Below are 24,776 nucleotides of genomic sequence, written 5' to 3'. Positions count from 1 at the left end.
TAGAATGACGTCTAGTCAACCAATTACGAAGAAAGTTATAAACTCCCCTGAGACGTGCGTTGACGACAATCTCCGCGGCGTTGTGACTTTGTTTCCCAAATTGCAACTTCATCCCAAGCATCGAGTTGTAACTGTAAGGAGGAAGGTAAGGTGTCCTATGTTACTATATTTAAATTAGGACGAACTTATATTTAAAGTTATTTTTAAACGATATCAAATTAATTTGTTCTTTTATTTTCGGGACTACATCGATTCTTTATTTAAATTTTCTTTTATATATTTATCCTGACAATTAATAACGAACACAAAAAAAGAATTATTTTATATAGGATTTTTTTTTGTAAATCTCAAAGTAACGTTATTTTTTCTTCTATCAAGTTTTTTTTGTCAGGGTCGTGATAATGTGTAACTATTAACCGACAGTTATCAAGAAGGCAGATAAAATAGAAGTTCTATTTTTTTATAATAAGTGTGTATGAAACGACAACATTTATAGCATTAGATTATAATAAAATTGTTTGAATTTTCAGAATGATTCCGGTAGGGTGGCTATTCTCAGCGGAGGTGGTTCGGGCCATGAACCTTTCGCTGCAGGTTTGTCCATAATTGTTAACTTTTTTTAAATGTAATCATCGTGTTGCTACGACGCATGCTTTGATGTACATTACATAGCTTGTGGACACAACACAGAGGGTATCACAAGGCGTTACTGACCCTACCGCAGGGGTACTGGCTACCTAATTCACGACAGGAAAATGTGACGTATTTACGCATATTGCCACGCTAGTGGTATAAAAATTATTCTTTGTGGTACGGACTAAAGTAATTATTTTTTCATATTGTTCACAGGCTTTGTGGGGGCAGGCATGCTGGACGGCGCAGTGGCTGGAGGGGTGTTCGCGTCCCCTCCCACTGGAAACGTGCTTTATGCAATAGCACACCTTTACAAATATAATTCAGGTATCAATTACTATATTCCAAGCTGGCGAATCTATCATTTATTTTCATCTAAGGTATGATAAATGAAATTCCAAATAGCTTGGAAAAGCGTAAGACTAATAAGGTACAGTTCTACTGTTTAACAAGTTAAATAATACTTTATTTAAGAAGGCTTTGAATATACCTTTGAATGATCGTTTTACAATCAAGTGCAAAAACAAATCTACCGTCATTTCGGAGTATAGTTTTTGTTGTAATACGGTAAGGTCAGTCATCCTTTAATACCCTGTTTCCTCGAATTGTCAATCGTAACAAGATGTGCAACAGTTTCTATCGTGATTATAAAGGACCTTATTGGCTATAGCTCAGTTAGTTAGTTGTCTTTTTTTTTAAATGCTACAAACTACACATTTTTAAAGTTTTTTTTTTTAATTATATGTTTTTAGTTTATTTTTGGTCATTAATTGTGAACAATTTGTGATATTTTGAAAATATTATTATAGATATTATTATTTGTATTAATGTTTTAGTGACGATTTTACGAAATTTAGAACAATAGTGTAAATCCATTGAAATATAGGAGGGTTCTCTTGATTTTTTAACCGACTTTAAAAAAGGAGGAGGTTACTCAATTCGACAGATTTTTTATGTATATTCGAGGATAACTCCGTCGTTTATGAATGGATTTTAATAATTATTTTTTTGTTGGAAAGGAGATATCCCTAGTTTGGTACCATGATAAGGAAACCAGAATCTGCTGATGGGATCCCAGAGAAATCGAGAGAAACTCTTGAAAATCCGCATAACTTTTTACTGGGTGTACCGATTTTAATGATTTTTAATTTAATCGAAAGCCGATGTGTAATTAATATAATTATCATGTGGTCACATTTAAATTTCATCGAGATTTGATTACAACTTTTGAAGTAATCTTTGATAATGCGTATTTACTTGACATTTTTTTTTGTCTACCTCCTTTTGTATTACTTGTCGATATAATTGAAGTCGGTTTTTCTTCGTTTGCCTGCAAAAGCAATTATGTAATGTATGTTGTACAGTTGATTCTTAGTTTTTAAATATTTGTTCTTATTGTTTATTGTTTTTTTTATTACTAATGAAATCGACTGCAATTGTCCTTTGTTAATCTTGTTGCACTTTTGCTGTTTTCTGTATTCCCTATTTGTTATATTTTTTATAATCATTGTTTGATATGATATATTATTTAAAAATATTTAATTGTCTTAAAGACCAAATAAATTGTTAAATTATTAAATTAGCCCGACTGTAAATTATTTTTGATCTAGAATAATTTTATTTTTCTATTCTACATATTTACAGATAGTTTTGGTATAAATCATGGCCGCGTGGAATTGTGCCAAGAATGCTGGCAGCATTTCCCCGTTGAATCGCTACGCCGATTCTCTGGGCAAAAAATGCACCAGCCCTCTTGTCACCAGTGGAGGCAATAAGGCGAGGTGTTATCTCATTTAAAAAATTTTTAGCACTGCTACTCAAGTTTCAAGTGTTTCGATTGCAAACGGCACAAAGATGTAATTTGATGTATTCTATAAATTATATGTTATATATATCTATAGTTTAAAAATATGACGTTTTGAAAATTTGTAAACAGTATTGTAAAGTAATATATGTGACGATATGTAAAACTATGTATTATTATTATATTTATTGTCCGAGCGTCATTATTGTAAATGCCGTGCCCACCTGTAATTGCAGGTACACGAACATTTTAACCAAATTACGTACGCTAGATAATTTGCTGTGTACCTTGCGTTGATGAGCCTTGAATAAATAAATAAACTCGATTTATGTAGGTACTTTAATTGTCACTTCTCTGTGTACACTTCCCAACCGCTTTCACTACGCTGTGTCCTATATGCCCAAAGATTGTCTGGAAGAGATCGCTCCTCTAGCGATAAGACCACCTTTGAACATTGTTTTTTATTTGAAATATGTTATTTTTATTTTTTTATTATTATTATTTTTAAAATTTTATTTCTAGGTGGAGTCCTGGTACTTCTTGGAAACTACACAGGGGACAGATTAAATTTCGGTAAAGCTTTCGAAAAGGCGAAGAGTGCAGGCATCAAGGTTGTTACTATAGATTTCATTTTATTGCGATAAACGTGATAATCAGTTGGTTTATTTTTACTTAAATGTGTTATTTATTGGTGTTTTAGGTTGACGGTTATATTGTAGGTGAAGATGTGGCGTCGTGTCAAAACAAAACTGGTGGCAGAGGCATGTGTGGAGAAGTGTTACTGTTTAAGGTAGTTGTTACGATAGTTTTTTTCGGTAGGCTTACACATAGATTACACATTACTTAGTTATACATATTTTTATTTTTATATAATTGGATGTATGTGGATATGATACCTATGTTTGTATGGAATCTGAATGTTGGCTTTTGTCTGTATGGGTATTCTTACCCCCCCTTTCACTTATATCAGTTCAGCCTATTGCAGTCTACTGCTGGACATAGGCCTCCCCAAGTTCGCGCCTGACATCCCGGTTTTCCGCAATGCTCATCCAGTCCACACCGGCAATCTTGCGTAGATTGTCGGTCCAGCGGGCCGAACGAGGTCCTACACCACGTTCGCCAAAACGCAGTCTCCACTTCAGGACACGTCTGCTCCAACGGCCATTGGTTCTGCGACACAGATGACCAGCCCACTGCAACTTGAACTTGCTAATTCTGTGGGCGATGTCTGTTACTTTCGTTCTCTCGCGAATAGTCTCTTTTCTAATTCAATCTTTGAGAGAAACCCCAAGCATTCATGTTCCTTGCACGCTCAGCGACTTTGAACTTGTCGACCAGTCCCTTCGTCAGTGTCCCCGTTTCGGCATCGTATGTTAACACAGGTAGGACGCATTGTTCGACGACTTTTGTCTTCAAGCATTGCGGAATCTTCGGAGTGAACTCGACGAAGTCTACCAAATGCCGCCCAGGTACAACCGAATCCTCCTATCGGCCTCCTTTTCGAAGTTGTTGCGGCCCAGTTGGATGGTATGGCCTAAGTAAACATAATCTTGAACAACTTCGAGAAGAGTATCATCGACCGATACCGGTCTCGGTATGACTTGGTTGATATAACTTTCGTTTTGTCCAAGTTCATACCGAGACTGACTTGTCGGGATGACTCGTTTAGGTTGGCCAGCATTTGGCCCAGCTCATCCAACGTCCCCGCAATGACGATATCGTCGGCGAAATGAAGGTGAGAGATGTATTCGCCGTTGATGCCTCGTTCCCCCCAATCCAAAGTCTACCCCCCCCCCCTTATAACTTAGTCGTATGAAAAATACATGTTGGCTGATATTTAGACCTAACCGATATGCACTCAAAATTTCATTATAATCTCTATCAATATTGTCATAAAAGTCTGCCCGACCATTTCGAAGGAGTATTTTAACTAAAATTGTAACACGAGAATTTTATATGTAAGATAAGTACCTATCAATGATACGTAATAAATTAATTAAAGATGTGCGGTGCGATGGCTGAGAAGGGCTACGACATGGACGCCATACTAAACATGGTCGAAATCATTCACAAGAATATGGCAACCCTCGGAGTCTGCTTGACCTCTTGTTCTCTGCCTGGTAATTTATTACAATTTTTATAATAGTTTTTACATAAATGTATTGAAATATTGTTTAATAATGTTAACTAAAAGCTAACTATTCAAAAGAAATGAGCTACAGATTTGTGCTAATTAATGTCAATGAAAAGTATTGTAACCTAATATTGCTGTACTTCAGGTCAGCCCCCGCTGTTCAACATCTTGCCTGACGAGATGGAATTAGGCGCAGGCGTGCACGGAGAGGCTGGTATCGAAAAGCTGAAGATGAAAACAGCGAAGGAAATTGTAGCTTTGATACTTGATAAGGTTTCTTTATATCTATATTCTTATTGTTTATTCTTATTATTGGAACAAAAGCAATCCTGTTCAAAATCTGGAGCAGCCGTACTGGGGAAGCTCCTCGACGTTACATAAGATCACAGCCAGATAAAGATTCTTGTGGTTTTATAAACGGTAATTGCAACGTTATCAGTTTACCCTCAGGCGGAAAAAATCTCTACAATGTATACCTACACCAAAGTTGTTATATGTAACAACAATCGCTTTGGAGCTCTAGTCACCTTACTCAACATATGAACACGACACTGCTTGAAAGTAGTAATTAATTAGCTGTGATTTTCTGTATGGTAAATATATAAATATCCAATTGAATTTAATAACATTTTGTTTTTTAAACAGTTATTCACTTGATTACTTCTTCACCTGCTTCTGCCTGTCACTGTTCTTTTCCCATTTTCTATATATATTTTTAATATTTGCTGTGGGGTTAGGGCAATGAAGAAATTTAGCCACCCCCTCTCTTCCCGTGGGTGTCGTAAGAGGCGACTAAGGGATAACACAGTTCCACTACCACCTTGGAACTTAAAAAGCCGACCGATGGCGGGATAGCCATCCAACTACTGGCAATGAAATACACAGGTCGTAGATGGGCAGCAGCGTCTTCGGTGTGACATAGCCAGCCCTGCGATCACCAGCCCGCTTGCCCAGCGTGGTGACCTATGTCCAGCAGTGGACCGTGATGGACTGAAATGATGATGATGATGATGATGATATTTTTAATATTCATTTAGGTAATAGCTCGTCGGAATATAGAAGCCGAAGACAGAGTAGTCGCCATGATCAACAACATGGGCGGAACGTCGCTCATGGAAATGAACATCATCGCTGCAGAAATTAAAGACTATTTGAGTAAGGATGATGATTGGTTTTTATTATTTCGTTACCTATATTAAATATAACCGATTTACATCTGTATATAGCAGGTAATAATGACTTCAGCATTTGTGTCTGACTGTACGTTTGTCCGCAGATTGCGTAAAAATTACCTATATGAAATTTGATGCAGTTTTCCGAAATGTTTCTCTTGAGGTCCTACCTAAAAAATAATGCATGGTTAACCTTAATGCTTTACTTAGAATCTTAGATCCTCGGTGTCAGCTAGTAGCACAATATACTACGCACAAAATGAAATAGTAGTAATCAATCAAAAGATTATACGTTTTGTTCATTTGATTACACATTGTGTTACTTTAATATTTTAAGAAATTTTTCCTAAATATTTTAAGAAATTCTTCTCATAAGTTTAAAAAATTGGAAATTTGACCGTTCGCAGATGATGCGTTTATTTCTGCATTTTAAATTTAACCTAACCATATAGCTAGGGAAAATTGTCCCTACTTTAGGTTTGGTACCGTAAGCTAGGTATCCTTACCATACAAAAAAGGCCTTAAAAGAACGACAAATATAAATTCCAGATGAAAAGCAGATCAAATTAGAACGCATTTACTCCGGGCATTATAAAACGTCTTTAGAAATGCACGGTTTCCAAATCTGCCTGTTACGCTTGCCTGAGGAAAATAAGAAGTTATTCTTGGAGTTACTAGATGCTCCCACGGAGGTGGGAGTTTGGAGTGGGGGGGTTTTGTCTAAAAGAAGAGAGGGGGAACATGTCGACGATGATACTCTGCTACAGAGTGTTAAAAGGAAGGTTAGTAAAAGTGATATTCATATGTAACTACTTATTAGATTGTAAGCTATTTCAAAAGTTTTTGCGTGTTCTTTGTTCTAAGAAAACCGACTTTAATTATCATCGATAAGTAATAAAATAAGATCATTAAGTCATTCGAATTCCATTAAATACTCATTACTGGAGATAACTCAACACTTACACGTTAGATGTCACCTTTCGAATAAAAAAAAAGTCAAAATCTTACTTACATAAAAATACAGTAGAAATTATAACCAGATCTTTTTTTACGTACCAAGTCGCATTACTGAAAGAGTAACAAACATACATACATATATTGTTTTCTAATGTTGAAGCAAATTTCACTTATTATAATGAAACAGCTTTTTAAATGCCCGATTTCGACGTAAATAAACCGCGATAGAATCCGAAATAGTTGTTTCATTATAATACATAGATACATCCAACTACTGTCACAAACTTTCGCATTTATAATATTAGTAGCATTAGAACCTGTCTCGCCGGCTGTGAATATCGCTATTTGAAGGATAACGATATCCAATAGATAAAAGTTTCTGATATAAGTATGCTACCATTTTTAAGTATTTTACCATCGAATTGGAATTTTGAAGTCAATGGAAAAGTTGAAGTTTATTAATTGAGAAGAAACAGGTCTTAATGACTTATTCTATCTCCTATTGTAAAGTCTATTCGTAATTTAGACACAAGGAAAAAAAGGGAAAACTTTATCCCCAATCGGTCAAATAGGTTCTTAGTGGAAAGAAAACTCAAAAGTGGTAATAATTTCCAGGCCGACTCCGGTCCCGTATTGCCACCTAACGATCAGAAAATGTTACGTGACAGTCTTCAAGCTGCTGCAACGGAGTTAATAAAGAACGAAGAGTTACTGAACAAGTTGGACTCCGGATGTGGGGACGGTGACTGTGGAATTACCTTGAAGAACTTCGGGAAAGGTAATCTGAATCTGTAAAAAAAAATGTTTCGCCAAATTGGATGTTGCCAACAAGAGTTTTGTAGAAAAGAAAGTATTTCTAATTACGAAAAAAGAAATGGCGGAACAAAGTTCGCCGGGTCATTTAGATTTTAATAAGTCAATAATTGTATTGAATAATTCGTTTGTTTTGATAAAAAACAAGCCAATAAAAATGTGTGCATGAAGGTCTTGTAACTGGTTATGATAAACACGGCGAACAAATATATATGTAATAAGTATATCTTTATTTATTTTCAGCGATATTAAAATATTTGGAATCGGCATCGTTCGAGTATCCAGCTAACGTACTGTGGGATCTGTCAGAAATAGCAGAAACAGATATGGGTGGGACGTCGGGCGGGATTTATAGCTTAGGCTTATCTGCGGCGTCACAGGCCTTAGCTACGTGAGTATTACCATCTGTGATACAACAAATTGTAAATGTCCTACAATTGGCCAAAAGCCTCTAACTTGAAATTTGTTCAAATTTAAATCTGAGACCTTTTCAACTACTGTGATATGGATTACGGCAGTAGAATATAGCCACTTCCTCTCTTCCTGTGAGTGTCGTAAGAGGCGCCTAAGGGATAACACAGTTCCACTACCACCTTGGAACTTAAAAAGCCGACCGATGGCGGGATAAACATTCAACTGTTGGTTTTCAAATACACAGGCCGAAGACGGGCAGCAGCGTCTTCGGTGCGACAAAGCCAGCCCTGCGATCACCAACCCGCCTGCCCAGCGTGGTGACTATGGATAAAACACACGAGTTCACGCCGTTTTTGGCGTGAACTTGGGGAGGCCTATGTTCAGCAGTGGACTGTGATAAGCTGAAGTGGCCTTTCAACTAACATAAGAACCGCTATCTTTTTGTTAACACTTACCGTTCTACCCTAAGCGTTATTATTAAGTATCTGTTTGATAAAATCTAAGAGCTTCTTTGACAGTACATACTTATATAATATTATTATAAGTATCTATCTTTATTTTATCAGCACTTTATTTGACTCTTTTTAGTACCAAGTGATAAAAATCAAATTGGAAACATTACATTGTATCTGTAACAGAAACTACGAGATAATTCGAAATAATCCGTAATCATAACAGAAACCAGCATAACATTATACAAATATCTGAATCCGCAATTTCATATCCGTTACATGACAGATTTACCTACCTAATACTTGTCAAAACTTGTCAAGTCAAATAATCAAGAGTGTACTTAATATTTGTCAAAACGTCAAATAATCAAGAGTAACTATCCTAGATCGACTACTAACGACAGAAAAACGTGGCTCAAGGCGTTGAAGGGTGGAATGAAAGCCATAATGACGTATGGCGGCGCGGAGCCAGGAGACCGTACTATGGTAACGTACACTTATTTGCATAGAAATCGCTGCGAGGAAAATGGTTTATTACGTATATTAGAAAGATCGAAAACAGTTGAACGTTTTACTTTTTGAAAAAAATTGATTTCTAAGCTTAAGAAGAATGCTTGAAAATGGCATAAGAGTTTGAGCAACTGTATATGGTTTAGGTCAATTTTCCGCCGAGTACCTTTATTTATAGAAAGTAGTAATTTCATAGTTTAGCTTGAAAATTTTGTCCAATCTCCGAGTCATCGGAAGGTACAATGAAAATATAGAGTTTAATTTATGAATTATATTAATGAAATCTGCAAATAACATTATTTGGAATTCTAACAAGAAGTTATTGACATAACTTTCAGTTAGGTGTCCAAATAATATGAAACTTAGAATGAACACATTTAGAAGAATCACTTCATCTTTTAGGCATAACAAATCAATGGCAATCGTGAAAGGTTTCGTAGCTACAGTTAATAGTATTACTGTAAAAAATATTACTGTAATATCTTAGATAATACATATTTTTTCGAATACAGTTGGACACACTCCATGCCGTAATGGAAGTGTTTCAAGAGACCTTGGAAGTCGATATTATTACGCTTCTTGTTAGAATCAACGAGGCCGCTCAGAAGGGAGCCGAAAATACCGCTAAGATGGAAGCCAGGTAAAAAAATATATAACGTTTTTAAGCCAATGAATTAAAAACAAAATATTGAGAATACTAATAAATATAGTAGGTGCCTACGTATAGGTTGACAAAAAAATACATTTCAAGTTTTGAGCCAGATATGACCTGACTGAGAGATGATAATGCGTTGTAGAAGTCGTTTTTCTTTTTGAGAACAAACAAATTCACATTATCATCTGAACTTTACGTGTTTGTAGATTAAAGATTTTTTTTTCACAAGTACGACTAGGTCAGTAAACAAGTGCAAAGCCTACATATGTGGTATGGTAAGCGGTTCTGGTAGCCTATAGACGCCTGCAACTCCAGAAGCATTGCAAGCGCGTTGCCAACCAGGAGTTCTGGCTTCCTTTTTTTTATATATCACTAAGTCGGCAAACAAGCATACGGCTCACCTGATGGTAAGAGATTACCGTAGCCTATAGACGCCAGCAACACCAGAGGCATCGCAAGCGCGTTGCCGACCCAATCCCCAATCCCCAGGAGCTCTGCTCACCTTACTCACCAACAGGAACACAACACTGCTTGAAAACAGTATTATTTAGCTGTGGTCTTATGTAAGGTCGAGGTACTACCCCAGTCGGGCTGCTCCAGATTTTGAGCAGGAAATTCCTGCTGTGCCCTACCTCAGTTATATTATATATTCCTTACCACAGGAACACAACAACACTACTTGAAAGCAGTAGTATTTAGCTGTGATTTTCTGTGAGGTTGAGGTACTTTTCCATCTTTCATATATAGCAGGATAATAGGCTCTACTATCAATTAATCTATTTATACAAATATCGTAAAACTAAATAGTTTGTTTGTTTGAACGCACTAATTTGGAACTACTTGTTCAAATTGAAAAGTTATTTTATTTGTTAGGTATTCTATGTACCGAGGAAGACTATAGGCTTCATAATATTTTAGTACGTTTGTCCACAAATACGACGACCGCTCTGGTGTAATGGTGCGTGTCGGCGGCGCCAAAACACCCACAGTCGTGGGTTCGATTCCCGCTCGGAGTGAATATTTGAGTTTATACAAATATTTATCTGGTTGTTAGTCCTTGTGGGTCAACCGACCGTGCCTCGGAGAATACGTTAAGTTGTCGATCCCGGTTGTTATCATGTACACCAGATAGCGATCGTTAATATATCCGCCAACCCGCATTGGAGCAGCGTGGTGGATTAAGCTCTGATCCTTCTCCTACATGGGGAAACGGGCCTATGCCCAGCAGTGGGATAATACAGGCTGAAGCGTCTTAAAATGAACACGGGTGAAACCGCGGGGTGACAGCTAGTTATTTATATTCGCGTGGTGCAGGGCGGGGCGCGCGTCGTACGTGTCGAGCGAGCACTTGCAGGGCGAGGACGCGGGCGCGCGCGGCGTCGCCATTTGGCTCGAAGCCGCGCTCTCCACAGTCACCGGACACCACTGAACCATGGAAACCGAATTTACCCTATCTATTAAAAAATGTGGAAATTATACGGAACTACACTGACTAGTGATCAAAAAAAAAAAAAAAAAAAAATCATATTTCCAAAATAAATCGATTTTTTTTCCGAAATGTCACATCCCTAATACATATGCTGCTTTTGCCTTTTCCTTTATTTTGTGGGGAGGCAAACTTTATACGCCTGGGCCGCTGAATTTTAAAATATGTTATTGATTGTTAGATACTTGTATATTTCGTTATTCTATTTAATAAATATTCGCTTTTATAATTGCTGTTTACAATTATTTCCTTTACCTCTTACTAGAAACTTCTAAGATACTTATAAGATATTTATTTATTTATTATTATTTATTTGTTCTTAATTGTGTTTGTAATACTTTCAATGCAAAGCTTAAAACAGGTTTTGAACAATTGAATTGAATAGAGATATCAAATAGAGAGCTTAAAAATGGCATTTCAAAATTTTCCATATTCTTATTACAAAGAAAGAAAATAACAATATATTAACTAAAAGGCGCCATTGAAAACCAAAAATACTAACTTACAGTATTGATTAATTTTGTCTGAAGGCTTTTAATAGTCTAAAACAGTATCTACAAATGAGTTTGTGAATATCAAGTTTAATGGAAAAAACAAAAAAGGTTGAACCAAAATTACAAATTTAGTTTTATTTTGAAGTGAGAAATAATGTAATTATTCAGTTTATTCACACAGCCATTGGATTAACAACTTTCAATGGTGGCAACATTGCACAGTCAATTTCAATAACATTACATAGAATGAGATACACGAATCAGATTGGTTAGCGCGGTCGAGATTACAATCTTAATAGAATATTTTTAAATTGAATTTCTTTACGCACGCCACGCAAGCTGGTGAATGCTTGTCGAGATCGCTACGGGAAGTGTGATCGGGCGAAACAAACAGAAGTTCAGAGGGAGATATACATATAAGTTAGTGAAGATAGAACGAGAGAGTTACGTTTCGTATATTACTGTATGAGTTAGCTCATACAGTAAGTAAAATTAGTAAGAAGTAGAAGTTTGACTTGACTCGTGTGGCCTAAAGCACACACGTTTTATTTTTAACCGACTTCAAAATAAAAAAAGGAGGAGGTTACTCAATTCGACCGTGTATTTTTTTTATGTATGTTCGGGGATAACTCCGTCGTTTATGAACCGATTTTGATAATTCTTTTTTTGTTGGAAAGGAGATATTCCTAGCTTGGTACCATGATAAGGTAACCAGGATCTGATGATGGGATTCCAGAGGAATCGAAGGAAACTCTCGAAAATCTGCATAACTTTTTACTGGGTGTACCGATTTTAATGAAATTTAATTTAATCGAAAGCTGATGTTTATCATGTGCTCACATTTAAATTTCATCGAGATCTGTATACAAATTTTGTAGTAATCTTTGATAGTGCGTATTTACTTGACAATTTTTTTCGTCTACCTACGTTGTATTACTTGTCGATATAATTGAAGTCGGGTTTTCTTTGTTTGCCTGCCAACACAATTATTTTATTATTAAAATACTGTGTCTTGTTTGCTACCCCTGCGGCCGGCACGATATACCTATCCTATACTCATTTTAAAGGATCACGAAAGGCGCAGGAAGCGCTTAAAGAGCAACCGACCAATCACTGAACGATAATGTGATCACCTCGCGCTTGTGCCTCACTTCTACCACCATAGACTAACTTATTATGGAGGGAATCTACCACCGAAGAGACCCGAAATTCATTTCTGCGCATGTTGAAAGTCAACGCTTAATATCCTTACCGATAGCTGGCTATAATTTTGCTTAAATGTCATAAAATATGAGTAGTGGTAGAATAACTGTAGTCACAAGTTTCAAAATGAGGATTTATAATAAATAAAACAAGGAATTCCAACGTTTATATTTAATCATCACAATATATTAACAATAATTGTTCTAAAAGTTACGTAATTAAAATTATATTTATTATTTTCTAATTTATATGTCGTTCTAGAGTTGCGCTCGACTGTTTTTTTTTTTAATTTCTTTTATTAATTATTAATTATTTATGCTACACATAAATTATTGTTTATAGCATCTATTAAAGTTAGTTGTGATAAAATGGATTTTTTAATTATTTTATTTGATTTTAAAGAGAATATATATATTTTTTTTATTATTACAAAGCCGACGAAAAACAGTAATACCCTATTTTATTTTGGAGTTAATACTATTTTATTAGTATTACTATCCTTTTATATAATCTACCCAAAAACAATGTGATTTATTTTTTGTGTAAATGTTACTGCGATTTTATGCATATTTGTGACATATATATTTTTTGGTTTAACAGTCAAGCTTTAATACGCTGTCAAAGCATCTATCGTACTATCAGGCTTCGGCCTGACTATTATAGACTTGGTTTCGACCTCGCCTATCACTTATAGACAAAGAAGAGAAGACGAAAATATGAAATTACAGACTTGGCTTCGGCCTTACGTTACCAGTCATCGAATCAGAAGAACAATAAAGTTACTTCAGACTTGGCTCCGGCCTTTTGATATATCAGAACGAAACTTCAAACTAATTCAATAATAAAAAAATTCAAACTAGGCTGTATGGATATGGTCCTTTGCCTTTCCCTTGGTCATTGGGGATAAATTTTAAAACAACAACATCTATCGTACTATTTTTATACAGCTATGCAAAACTGCTCTGAACTGAATTTCGTACTTCACAGACAATGTGTTATTTGCTTACGACCTATTTGATTATTAATTTTATACGGTATTTTGTGAGTAAATAAACGAAAAATGTTTGAAAAAAATTAATATTAAAGATATTTCTATAACAATGCTATGATGAGTAACATTTGGAAGTGTCAACTGGCACAAGTTTTGCCAGCAAAATGGATATGCCAGCCTCTTTAAATTTTATCGAAATACACCATAAATTATTATCTAATATTAAAAACACTTCTTTCACAATGAATAAAAATTAAATTTACGAAAATTGAATAATGGTCATAATCATCTCTTTAATTAAAATTTAAGATCATTAAATTATTTATGTAACATCGTTATGGTAGCACCATAATTGTTGAGTATCCAGTCCAGATTAATACACAAATAACAAGACAAATTTATCAGCACTATTTTTTAGATCGTTAGTGAATTATTTTATTTTATAGCTACATCCACAGAATACATATAAAACATCATAACATTATTATCTAATATGTATCCAATTACGGGGTACACAACATTCCAGAATATGTCATCAAGCAAGTATAATAAAATTACTTCACATAAAATTTTTAAAAATGTTTATTTATGCTTTAAAATTTTTTTTTTCTCATCGATTTTATTGAGGGATTAGGTCCCAAGTGAGGCAATCCGGCAGAAGACCAAAGTAACTGACTTAGTGCAAAAGTATTACAAGCTAAAGTGGCAGTGAACTGGTCACATCTGCAAATCAATGGTCATTGGAGTAAGATGGTTTTCGAATGGAGACCATGGCTGGCTTGAGAAAAAATGTCTGTACACAAAACTTAAAATAAATGTCACATTGACTAAATTATTAATACTTCTTGTTAGAAATATCTAGTTATCGAAAGTGTTAGATCACCAGAATTAACATTAAAGTGAAAACACCTTATATTTCAAAAATGCTTTTAAAAATAATACTATGTTAAATCAAAATCACCTTTTAAATAAAATTTTGTCCAAACGAACACCGCATACAAGTGACCTAAATCTTCTAAATAATAAATATATACTTTTTATTTCATTATATCAAATGGTCGTACGTTACAACACACAAAAATTTGCTAATTTGGTCATAGTACTGCGCTGTAAGGTATAAGGCATCTGGTGTCTGCAATTCCATATTTATGACCATTCCAAAGAGAATAATGCAAATGTTAGTGTAAGTTCCATTTAAAATTTGAAATAAAACAGCTTTTCTAACTGAATCCCTCATACATTATATAAGTAAATATTTAGAATATTCTGAAACGCAAGTATGTATTAAGACAATTAATATTAATTTGATTATCCCTACTAGTATTATAAATATGGATGTAAGTTTGTTTCTTACGCTTTCACGCGAAAACTACCTTATCATCAAGAAACTTTTGTACACATATTCTCATAGGTATTAGAAGTAACATAGGATACTTTTTTATTTTAAAAAATCAATGAGGGCGAAGCCGCGGGTAAAAGCTAGTACTAATATAAAAATTAACACAGCAAGCAGATAAAGCAGAATTCACTTATTTATCAATGTTACATTTTTATCCAGATTTTAACGTTTTAATCAGAATTTGGATCCCCAAAACACCTAACAGATTATGCCATTTAAATTTTGATTGTGTATTTAAAACATCTGTGCTCATACACTAGGCACTATTGAAAGCCATTTTAACCTAAATAAGAAGAAATAAATCTTGACATCGTTCATTTACTACAATTTTCTTTGGAATGGGTGAGAGATGTATTTGGTGTTATTTTGTCGTATCTGTTAATTGTACTTGTGCTACGTGTAGTAAATACTAGAAATCCCACTCCGTCGTCTTCTCGATTTCCATTTCTGATATTTTCTCTTGAAGCAAAAGCGCTGATATGTCATCTGAAATATGATATTTGAATACCACTGTTAGAATGGTTAATTATACAATGAAAAAAATGATCAAAAATTCCTTCCAAGTACACTTCAAAGCATTTTGGAGACAACTGGTGGTAGCTTCAAATGAGCCACAATTAATTTATTAAGTACTAGCGACCCGCCCCCGCTTCACACGGGTGCAATGCTGATACCAAATATACTACAGAATGTCTTTATTTATAGTATGAAGCTAGCTTATAGCATGGTTATTAACATAATAACAACATTCAAATATGCGTCGTTAGATTACACGTTGTTACAGAATGCGTTGAGGAAATAATAACATAATTATAATTTTGTAAAATATCGATTCAGTGTTAATTTTTTCAGTTTAATTTTTGAAGTCAAACTTCTTTACGCTTTCTTGACGTGGTGGATTAAGCTGGTGAATACGTGACGAGAGCGTTATGAAGTGTGATCAGGCGAAGCGAACGGAAGTGGAGAGCGAGATATAAGGTAGATGGAGTTAGAGAAATTTTACTTCAGTCCTGTGCTCAAAACCCCCCTCTTTTTTTTTAACAAACACCTTTTTATTAACGTAAGCAATATAAACAAAAGTAACGAGTGCAAATCAAATCTCTAATGGTTAGCGCAAAAGCCGTTTATTTTGACTATTGCTCTTTCATTAGAATTTGGTCATAACGGAGGTAGAGAAAAGCAGGAAAGATCCTGTTCAAAATGTGAAGCAGCTCGACTGTGGAAGTACATCGACCTTACAGAAAATCACAGCTAAATAATACTGCTTTCAAGCAGGGTTGTGACCTGGGGAAGTTCGGAGATGGAGTCCGAAAACCGCTTGTGATGCTTGTAGTGTTGCAGGCGTCTATAGGCTGCGGTAATCGCTTACCGTAGGTGAGCCGTACGCTTCTTTGCCGACCTAGTTTAAAAAAAAAAAACAAAACCTACCAGGGTCTGGTTTAATCGGCTTGACACGTCCGATGAGACTGGGCAAGAAATCGGTCCGTCTGATCTGCTTGAAGAACGGGTGGTTTAGCAGCTGAGTGGCTGACGGTCTTTTCTCTGGGTCACTGGAATTATTAAGGTTAAAATAGACTATTTTTTAGTATAAGCCATGTGTGCCTGTGTGTGTGTCTGTATGTGCTCGTGTGTGTCTGTGTGTGCTCGTGTGTGTCTGTGTGTGCTCGTGTGTGTCTGTGTGTGCTCGTGTGTGTCTGTGTGTGCTCGTGTGTGTCTGTGTGTGCTCGTGTGTGTCTGTGTGTGCTCGTGTGTGTCAGTGTGCTCGTGTGTGTCTATGTGTGCTCGTGTGTATCTGTGTGTGCGTGTGTGTCTGTATGTGCGTGTGTGTCGGTGTGCTCGTGTGTGTCTGTGTGTGCGTGTGTGCGTGTGTGTCTGTGTGCTCGTGTGTGTGCGTGTGTGTCTGTGTGTGCGTGTGTGTCTGTGTGCTCGTGTGTCTGTGTGTGCGTGTGTGTTGTGTGTGCGTGTGTGTCTGTGTGTGCGTGTGTCTGTGTGTGCTCGTGTGTGTCTATGTGTGCTCGTGTGTGTCTGTGTGTGTGTCTGTATGTGCGTGTGTGTGTGTGCTCGTGTGTGTCTGTGTGTGCGTGTGTGTCTGTGTGCTCGTGTGTATCTGTGTGTGCGTGTGTGTCTGTGTGTGCGTGTGTTGCTGTGTGTTCGTGTGTATCTGTGTGCTCGTGTGTCTGTGTGTGCGTGTGTGTTATGTGTGCGTGTGTGTCTGTGTGTGTCTCTGTGTGCTCGTGTGTGTCTGTGTGCTCGTGTGTGTCTGTGTGTGCGTGTGTGTCTGTGTGTGTCTGTGTGTGCTCGTGTGTGTCTGTGTGTGCTCGTATGTGTCTGTGTGTGCGTGTGTGTCTGTGTGTGCGTGTGTGTCTGTGTGCTCGTGTGTCTGTGTGTGCGTGTGTGTTGTGTGTGCGTGTGTGTCTGTGTGTGCTCGTGTGTGTCTGTGTGTGCGTGTGTGTCTGTGTGTGTTTGTGTGTGCGTGTGTGTCTGTGTGTGCTCGTGTGTGTCTGTGTGTGCGTGTGTGTCTGTGTGTGCGTGTGCGTGCGCGTGCGCGTGCGCGTACCGCTGCAGCAGCAGGTCGGCGAGGCGGTGGAAGGCGTCGCTGAGCTTGCGGCGCGCGTAGGCGGCGCGCAGGCGCGACACGCCCTCCGCGCTGTCGCCCACGCCGCTGTCCGTGTTGTACATGCCTGCGGGTCGGCGTTACACTGCGTCACGCTCGCTCACTCGGGGAGCAGGCTGGCGAGCGCGTGACGAGAACGTTACGAAAGGAGGGATCGGGCGAAGGGAACGGAACAAGAGAGAGAGGTACGAGCACACATTTTCTCTCTTTCTCTCATAGGCAATTACGTTTAGCATATCTAAGACGCAGAGCAGGGCTATTGCTAAGGAAGTTTTACTTCAGTCGTATGGCCTAAAGTACTCGTTTTTTTTATACAATAGGTCGGCAACCAAGCGTACGGCTCACATGACGGTAAGCAGTCATCGCAAGCGCATTGCCGACTCTATCCCGACCAGGACTAGAACCAGTAGCTCTGGCCACCTTAATTACATACAGAAACACCACACAACTTAAGAGCTATGTTATTTGACTGTGATCTTCTGCAACGTTGGCGCACTTCACCAGACAGTACATACTAGTTGGACATAAGGGTCATGTAACAGCGAAATGATCAAAAGTCTCGCAGTTCTTTAGGGTCAAAAACGAAATTGTAGAAAACTACTAACTAACCTAACTGTCCCTATTATTATACCTATGATGACCACAAATGCTGTCACAATTAGAATGGTGTCTAACGTAGGCGGAAAAATAATATTTAGCTATTTTTAAATATACAAATCTTAATTTCTTTTTATATAAATAAACAACGCCTCACACTCCAACGTCTACGTCACTAGGATTTACTTTTGTGTCGGGGATCCGGAGACACACATAATACACAAGCACAAACGCCCAGACCACGGCTAACATGGCAACATCTATATGGCCAAAAAAATGTATGCCATGTGTAGGGATCGAACCCGCAACTGCTAACAAACATATAATATTAACACATAAATATATCAACAACGCTAGTCGGTCACTCACTCTTCATCTCACCATCATCCAGGGGCTCGGGGAACGATGAACAGTCTAACAGTTGAGGCCGGCTGCCTCTCACCTTCTCGGTAAACATGAGGGTGGTGGGTACTTCGGAAAATGGTACCGCACCATTAGCAAGCTCACAGCAAAACACACCGAGTGAATATATATCTGATTGTTCGTCATAGCCTTTGAGATTCTGAAAGTTAAGAGTTTTCAAATTTTAGAAGGTTGAGAAGAAGAAGTCATGGGTTCGACCTCTTCTCATGACAGATATTTGTATGTCTGTGCATATATTTGTTTAACACTGTGTTTATGTTCAGTGGCGTAGCGAGCTTATCTCGCCCCCGGGGCACAATACCTTTTTAGCGCCCGCAAGAAAACGAAAACCATACCATACCATATAATATGTCGAACAATTTTTTTGTTTTGCGGACCATTTGGCGCCCCTATGCTAGTAGCGCCCGGGGCATGATGCCCCCCTTGCCCCCCACTCTACGCCCCTGTTTATGTTGTAGGTTTATGGATCTTGACATAGCATTAACATCAGTGATGTAAACCAATTACGAATTTAAGCATTGATAAAAACCAATCATTTAAAAAAAAACCCAGTTTTTTATGCAACTTCAAAAAAAGGAGAAGTTTCTCAGAGTCTTTATTCTCATAACTTTTAGCGGGGTGCACCGATTTTGTTGGTTAATTTTTTTTATTGAAAGCTGGTGGATGTAGTCCCACATGTGTGCCATCGCATTTAATTTTAATCGAAATATAGTGTGTACGTTTAGAGTTATCCCTAATACTTAATGGATATTTAATTTACTGTTTCAAAGACCTATGTTATATAACTTGTCTATGTAATTAGTGTCGTTTTTTTTAGTTTGCGAGCAAAAACAATTATTCAAGGTAACAAATATATGTAGGATTTGGGTAGTGATCATAGCACTTGCTGTAGGTTGGCAGTAGCTGATTTGATCTTAATTTATTTTGGATATAAATATTAATCAGGCTTGGTATTTGTGTTGGATGACTTCTGGCACAAGATTTACATTCTACTGGGATTTTTGATACATAATGTATCATAACCTGTAAATAATCCTACTGTTGGAAAGAAATCACTCCTATTATGAAGTGAAGTATTGTGAAACTTCTTTTGTATGAAATTTACTAGCCTCAAAGCCTGCGTTTTTACAAAAATTCATATAACATCCGTAGGTATAATTAGGTGTACTTAATCAAAATTTCGAAATTTCTTCATGGATAAAACTGCATGAGCTAAAAGAAATTTTAGTAATATAGTATATATTACTAATTATATACCTGTTCTAATAGTTCTGGACTAAGCCACATCAGGTTAGCATTGTCATGGTCCGGCGGAGGCAAACTGTGTAGCTGCTTCTGTTTTCGGCCACGTACCATCATAGAGGCTGCACTACGTAAGCCAGATAAACGAACAGTGCCATTTGTATCCAATAGTACATGACTTGCTCGGACACTTCTGCAAATTATAATAATATAGTTTTAGACTATACAAGAAATGTGAAAATGTGATGTTCACATACCATGCACGCTAATTGCGACGACGGGTTAGCGCAGCGAGCACAGTACTGGCTGTTGCGCTGGCGGTCGCGGGATCGATCTCCGCTCACGACAGACATTTGTATTGGCCATATAGATGTTTATCTGGTCTGGGCGTTTGTGCTTGTGTATTGTGGGTGTTTTCGGACCCTCGACAAAGGAGAAAATCCTACTGGGGGCCGTTAAGCGTGAAGAGTGTGAAGCTTTGATTAGAAGTTATATCTGTCATACTGTTTAGTTCAATTAATCCAAAATAATAATAATAAAAATATTCTACAACATATTAATACACATATAGAAGGAAAACAAATAAATAATAAGTTTTATAGGAATGAGCTGTATTAGTTTCTTAATAATTCATATACTTTAAAGGAGAGTCACAAGTGCAAAATAAATTTATTCAACTATCAGAAAGTTGTTTCTTTCAAAACTATTCTGTAAGCATCATGAAACATTCAGTACGTCAACAACACCTACAAATGTCAAGGTGAGTCAAACATTTTCATACATTCTTACATAAAACATAATTTAAATTCAATAATTTACATATTCATAGCCAATAATTTCAGTATTTTGTAGTGAAATGAAAAATAAACCAGTCACAGTAAAAGATTTGCTGTGCTAAAGGTTGCTCCTATCTTAATATATATAAATCTCGTGTCACAATGTTTGTCCTACTCCTAACCCACTTAACCGATTATAATAAAATTCGCATACCATGTGCAGTTCGATCCAACTTGAAAGATAGGCTATATTTTATTTTGATATATTAATTATTATATTTAAGAAAAAAATAAAGAAGGCGGTACAAAGTTCGCCAGGTCAGCTAGTAGTTGCTATAAATTATTGCAAAGGTGTTACAAATCCCTGTCATGATCTGAGTATTTGTGCAATTCATTTGTTAATTAAAAGAATTTCATCCAACTATGGACTGTTCAATTTGAAACATTAAAAAGCACATAGTTTACTCAGAAACAAATACATATAAAACTAAACATCAAACATACAAACTGAGGTCGGACACAGCAGGATATCTTCTGCTCAAAATATGGAGCAGCGCGATTGGTGAAGTACATTGACCTTACAGAAGATCACAGCTAAATTATACTGCTTTCAAGCAGCATTGTGTTACTGTTGGTGAGTAAGGTGACCAGAGTTCCTGGGGGAAATTGGGGATGGGTTGGCAAGGCGCTTGCGATGTTTCTAGTGTTGCAGATGTCTATAAGCTACAGTATTTGCTTACCATCAGGTTAGCCGAACGCTTGTTTGCCGACCTAGTTGTATAAAAAAACAAAAACAAATATCACATAAAAATTAATCCTTTCACTATTTTATCTCAAATATTGTTTAAAATAAATCTCTCTTTACTATATAAAAGACCATATTTGTACATCTTACTTTGTTTAGTTTAATTTTCGTTATTTGTGTTAAGATTTTTGACATATTAACAAGTAAAAATTATAGTTATCTGTATAAATACTTTGCTGTGTGGTTACGGCAGTGAGAATATAGCCACCCCCTCCCTTCCTGATGGTGTCGTAAGAGGCGACTAAAGGATAACACAGTTCCACTACCACCTTGGACCTTAAAAATCCGATCGATGGCGGGATAACCATCCAACTGCCAGCTTTGAAATACACAGGCCGAAGACGGGCAGCAGGGTTTTCGGTGCGACAAAGCCAGCCCTGCGGTCACCAACCCGCCAGCGTGGTGACTATGGGCAAAACACATGAGTTCATGCCATTTTTGGTGCGAACTTGTGGAGGCCTATGTCCAGTAGTGGACTGTATTAGGCTGAAGTGAGTATAAATGCTGCTTATTCTTACTTCTTACCTGTGTATATAAAACTGTTTATGTAAATACTGCAACGCTAATAAAACATCTCTTAATATAATAGCACAGGCAAGCTCTGGCAGTCCTTCTTGGAAATATCTGTCCAATATATCTCTACAGGACCCAAGATTCATAAGCGGGGACACCACATACAGTTCACGACCATAAACAAATGATGTGAGGTATGGGAGGATGTTCGGATGTTGTAATTCTTTTCTCGTGAGAATATCTTGCTGTAAATAAATAACTTTGACTTGAATATTTGATTGGATATGAAATGTGAAGAAATGTGCTTAAAATTTTTTTTTTTTTAAATAAGGTACACTGAGGACTATTGACAAACTGGCTATATTTAAAACCGATAAAAAATAGAGTATCTATATTATAGATGTTCAAAAAAAAATTCGTTTTCACGTATCTTGTAAACAAAATTTTTAAGAAACAATACACAAAATTTGAGAAGGCTTGTCTTATATTTACCTGTATTAAACTGGCTTTTTCTTTATCTTTATCAACAAAATATCTTTTAATTGCCACATTTTGATTGTAAGGTTTGTAAACAGCTGAATATACTACTGCGACTCCCCCACAGCACTCCGCTACTATAGAAGTTAGCTGGTAATCGTTTATATCAGGGTTGAACATTTCAATTTCGAAATGAAATAAATTAAAAAAAATATTAAGTGCTTTTTCACTAAAAAAACATGATTATAATATATTGATATATCAAAATTACTAATCCGTACTATTAAAAACAAAGTAAATATCAAATAAATTTAACAAAATAATGGTGCAGTACTATTTGACATTTGACTGACATAAAACGTTCGGAAAAAACGTAGTTTCTTATTACTTAATAGTACCAAACGTAGTAATATTTTAATCAAAACTATATAAGGCTTAATTGTTTTAAAATGATTATATTATATATAGGCTTTAAGCCATAAAAGTGCAATTTGATACAATTTTTAAGTAAAGAAACAACTATATTAGTTTTACAATTATGTTGTTTCCTAAACGACAAGTCAGATAACCGATTTTAGAGCGATTTTATTGAAAATTTGAAATGGAGGAGACCCCTACTCAATCTTTAATTCTTTTCTTTTGTTATGGATTTTGATAATATTATTTTTGGGTAAGTGTTGTCACTTCGGTTTGTCTTGAAATCATATTTTTTTTTTTAGTGTAAGGCATACATATTATGTTTTTGTGGTTAACATTGAAACATTTTAGTTTACCATAGTTTTTAAACACTATTAGCAAATCGTTTTTTACATCGATACTTGTTGCGTTGCTACGCTTTTTTTTAGTCTTACCAACTCAGAAACCTTTGTGGGCTCATCCATAACACTTTGCTCAAGATCACGACATGATCAAATGCATAGTTTATGTGTTTGAATGTTATAAGATATTTATTTAATTGTAGAAGTATTTAGTATCCACGGGCCATTACAATTTCAGACTACTTATTAAAACATGATATTCCAACTACATATCTTTAAAAATTACTAAAAAAATATTAAATTGTTTTATTGGCGAATTGACATTAATTAAAACGGAAATAAAAATAATGTCGAAACTGATTGGCAATATTGAAAAATATGTGACGTCACACTACGTAAGTGAGAATGGGGAGGGGGGGGAGACTGTATGTGACTATCAGTGACAAGGAGAGGGGAGGGTTCAAAAAATCGTGAAATTCGTGTGACGTTATCTATCGATGGCCCCTGATTAGGTATGTTTATTAGGTGGGTATATATATATATATATATATATATATATATATATACCACTACCTGTATTTAAAATAGTGTTTGTGTATTACAATAATATAATAAACGGGATTTAAAGAAATATTTATTCTTTCCTTCATTTGCATTTTCATAACATTAAAGATTTTTTTAATATTAAATTTTTGTATTGGAAATAGCAGAATGTGCACGCAGTTATGTACCACTATGTGCCAAAATCGTGATGTCTAAAATTTTTGTATGAATTTTCATATGAGCAATGTTAATTATAATATTGCTATATAGTTTGACGAAACGTTGGCGCTGGTGGTCACGGGTTTGACAGCCATTTGTATATATGTGTTTGGCGTGGTCTGGGGTCTCTGCTTGTGTATTGTGTGTTTCCGGACCCCCGACACAGGTGAAAATCCTACTGGGGATCGCTTAGTGTGAATCGTTTATTTATTTATTATTTATTTATTTGTAGTTTATTATTATGTTATTATAGTATCCCGAGAATATAACAAAAATTGTTTTAAAATAGAATTGTATAAAATATTAAAAAAAATATATTAAAAAAAATATATCTTCATTTTAAATACAAAAATACTATTACAAAATGGCTAGCAGAAATAATGAAAAAAAAAAAAAATTCTTAACAATCGCCAAATAAGTCCCGTCCACAGTCGAAAATTGCCGGCCAACGTTTGGAATGCAAAAATTACCAATCCGCTCAATAAAAAGCGGTAATTCCTAAATATATGCGGCGGCGACCGCATCTCGCATACGCTTTATACGATGTACTCACGTCTATATAAAACCGGGGAGAGAGCCAAGTTCTAAAATTAAAGACCGAAAGCGCCCGAGCGTGAACGAATCCGCCCGCCCGCCTCAGTCCATCGTCAACTGCCGTCGACATTCCCAAAAACCATCCCGATTGCGCGGTA

General features: G+C 36.2%; 2 protein-coding genes across 2 annotated transcripts; one reads left to right on the top strand and one right to left on the bottom strand.

Moving 5' to 3' along the window:
* Positions 1 to 11,259, top strand: LOC123656098 (triokinase/FMN cyclase-like). The gene is made up of 14 exons (XM_045591822.1): positions 1 to 145; positions 531 to 594; positions 850 to 960; positions 2,960 to 3,048; positions 3,138 to 3,227; positions 4,440 to 4,557; positions 4,717 to 4,844; positions 5,609 to 5,726; positions 6,293 to 6,525; positions 7,316 to 7,478; positions 7,757 to 7,904; positions 8,766 to 8,865; positions 9,402 to 9,529; positions 10,859 to 11,259. The coding sequence occupies exons 1-14, from the start codon at positions 5 to 7 to the stop codon at positions 10,971 to 10,973; spliced, it is 1,746 nt and encodes a 581-aa protein (XP_045447778.1). The 5' UTR covers positions 1 to 4; the 3' UTR covers positions 10,974 to 11,259.
* Positions 11,260 to 15,170: 3,911 nt separating this feature from the next.
* On the bottom strand, positions 15,171 to 22,756 carry LOC123655631 (STE20-related kinase adapter protein alpha). Its single transcript, XM_045591395.1, has 7 exons — positions 22,580 to 22,756; positions 22,100 to 22,332; positions 20,009 to 20,186; positions 18,698 to 18,890; positions 17,675 to 17,798; positions 16,546 to 16,667; positions 15,171 to 15,603 (listed from the first exon to the last, which is right to left on the bottom strand). Exons 1-7 carry the CDS (start codon positions 22,742 to 22,744, stop codon positions 15,527 to 15,529), a joined length of 1,092 nt encoding a protein of 363 aa, XP_045447351.1. The 5' UTR covers positions 22,745 to 22,756; the 3' UTR covers positions 15,171 to 15,526.
* Between the last annotated feature and the right edge of the window lie 2,020 nt (positions 22,757 to 24,776).

This window comes from Melitaea cinxia, chromosome 8 (assembly GCF_905220565.1).
Source record: "Melitaea cinxia chromosome 8, ilMelCinx1.1, whole genome shotgun sequence".
NCBI lineage: Eukaryota > Metazoa > Arthropoda > Insecta > Lepidoptera > Nymphalidae > Melitaea > Melitaea cinxia.
Note: the sequence above shows the minus strand (reverse complement) of the source record. Positions and strands in the feature narration are given on the sequence as shown.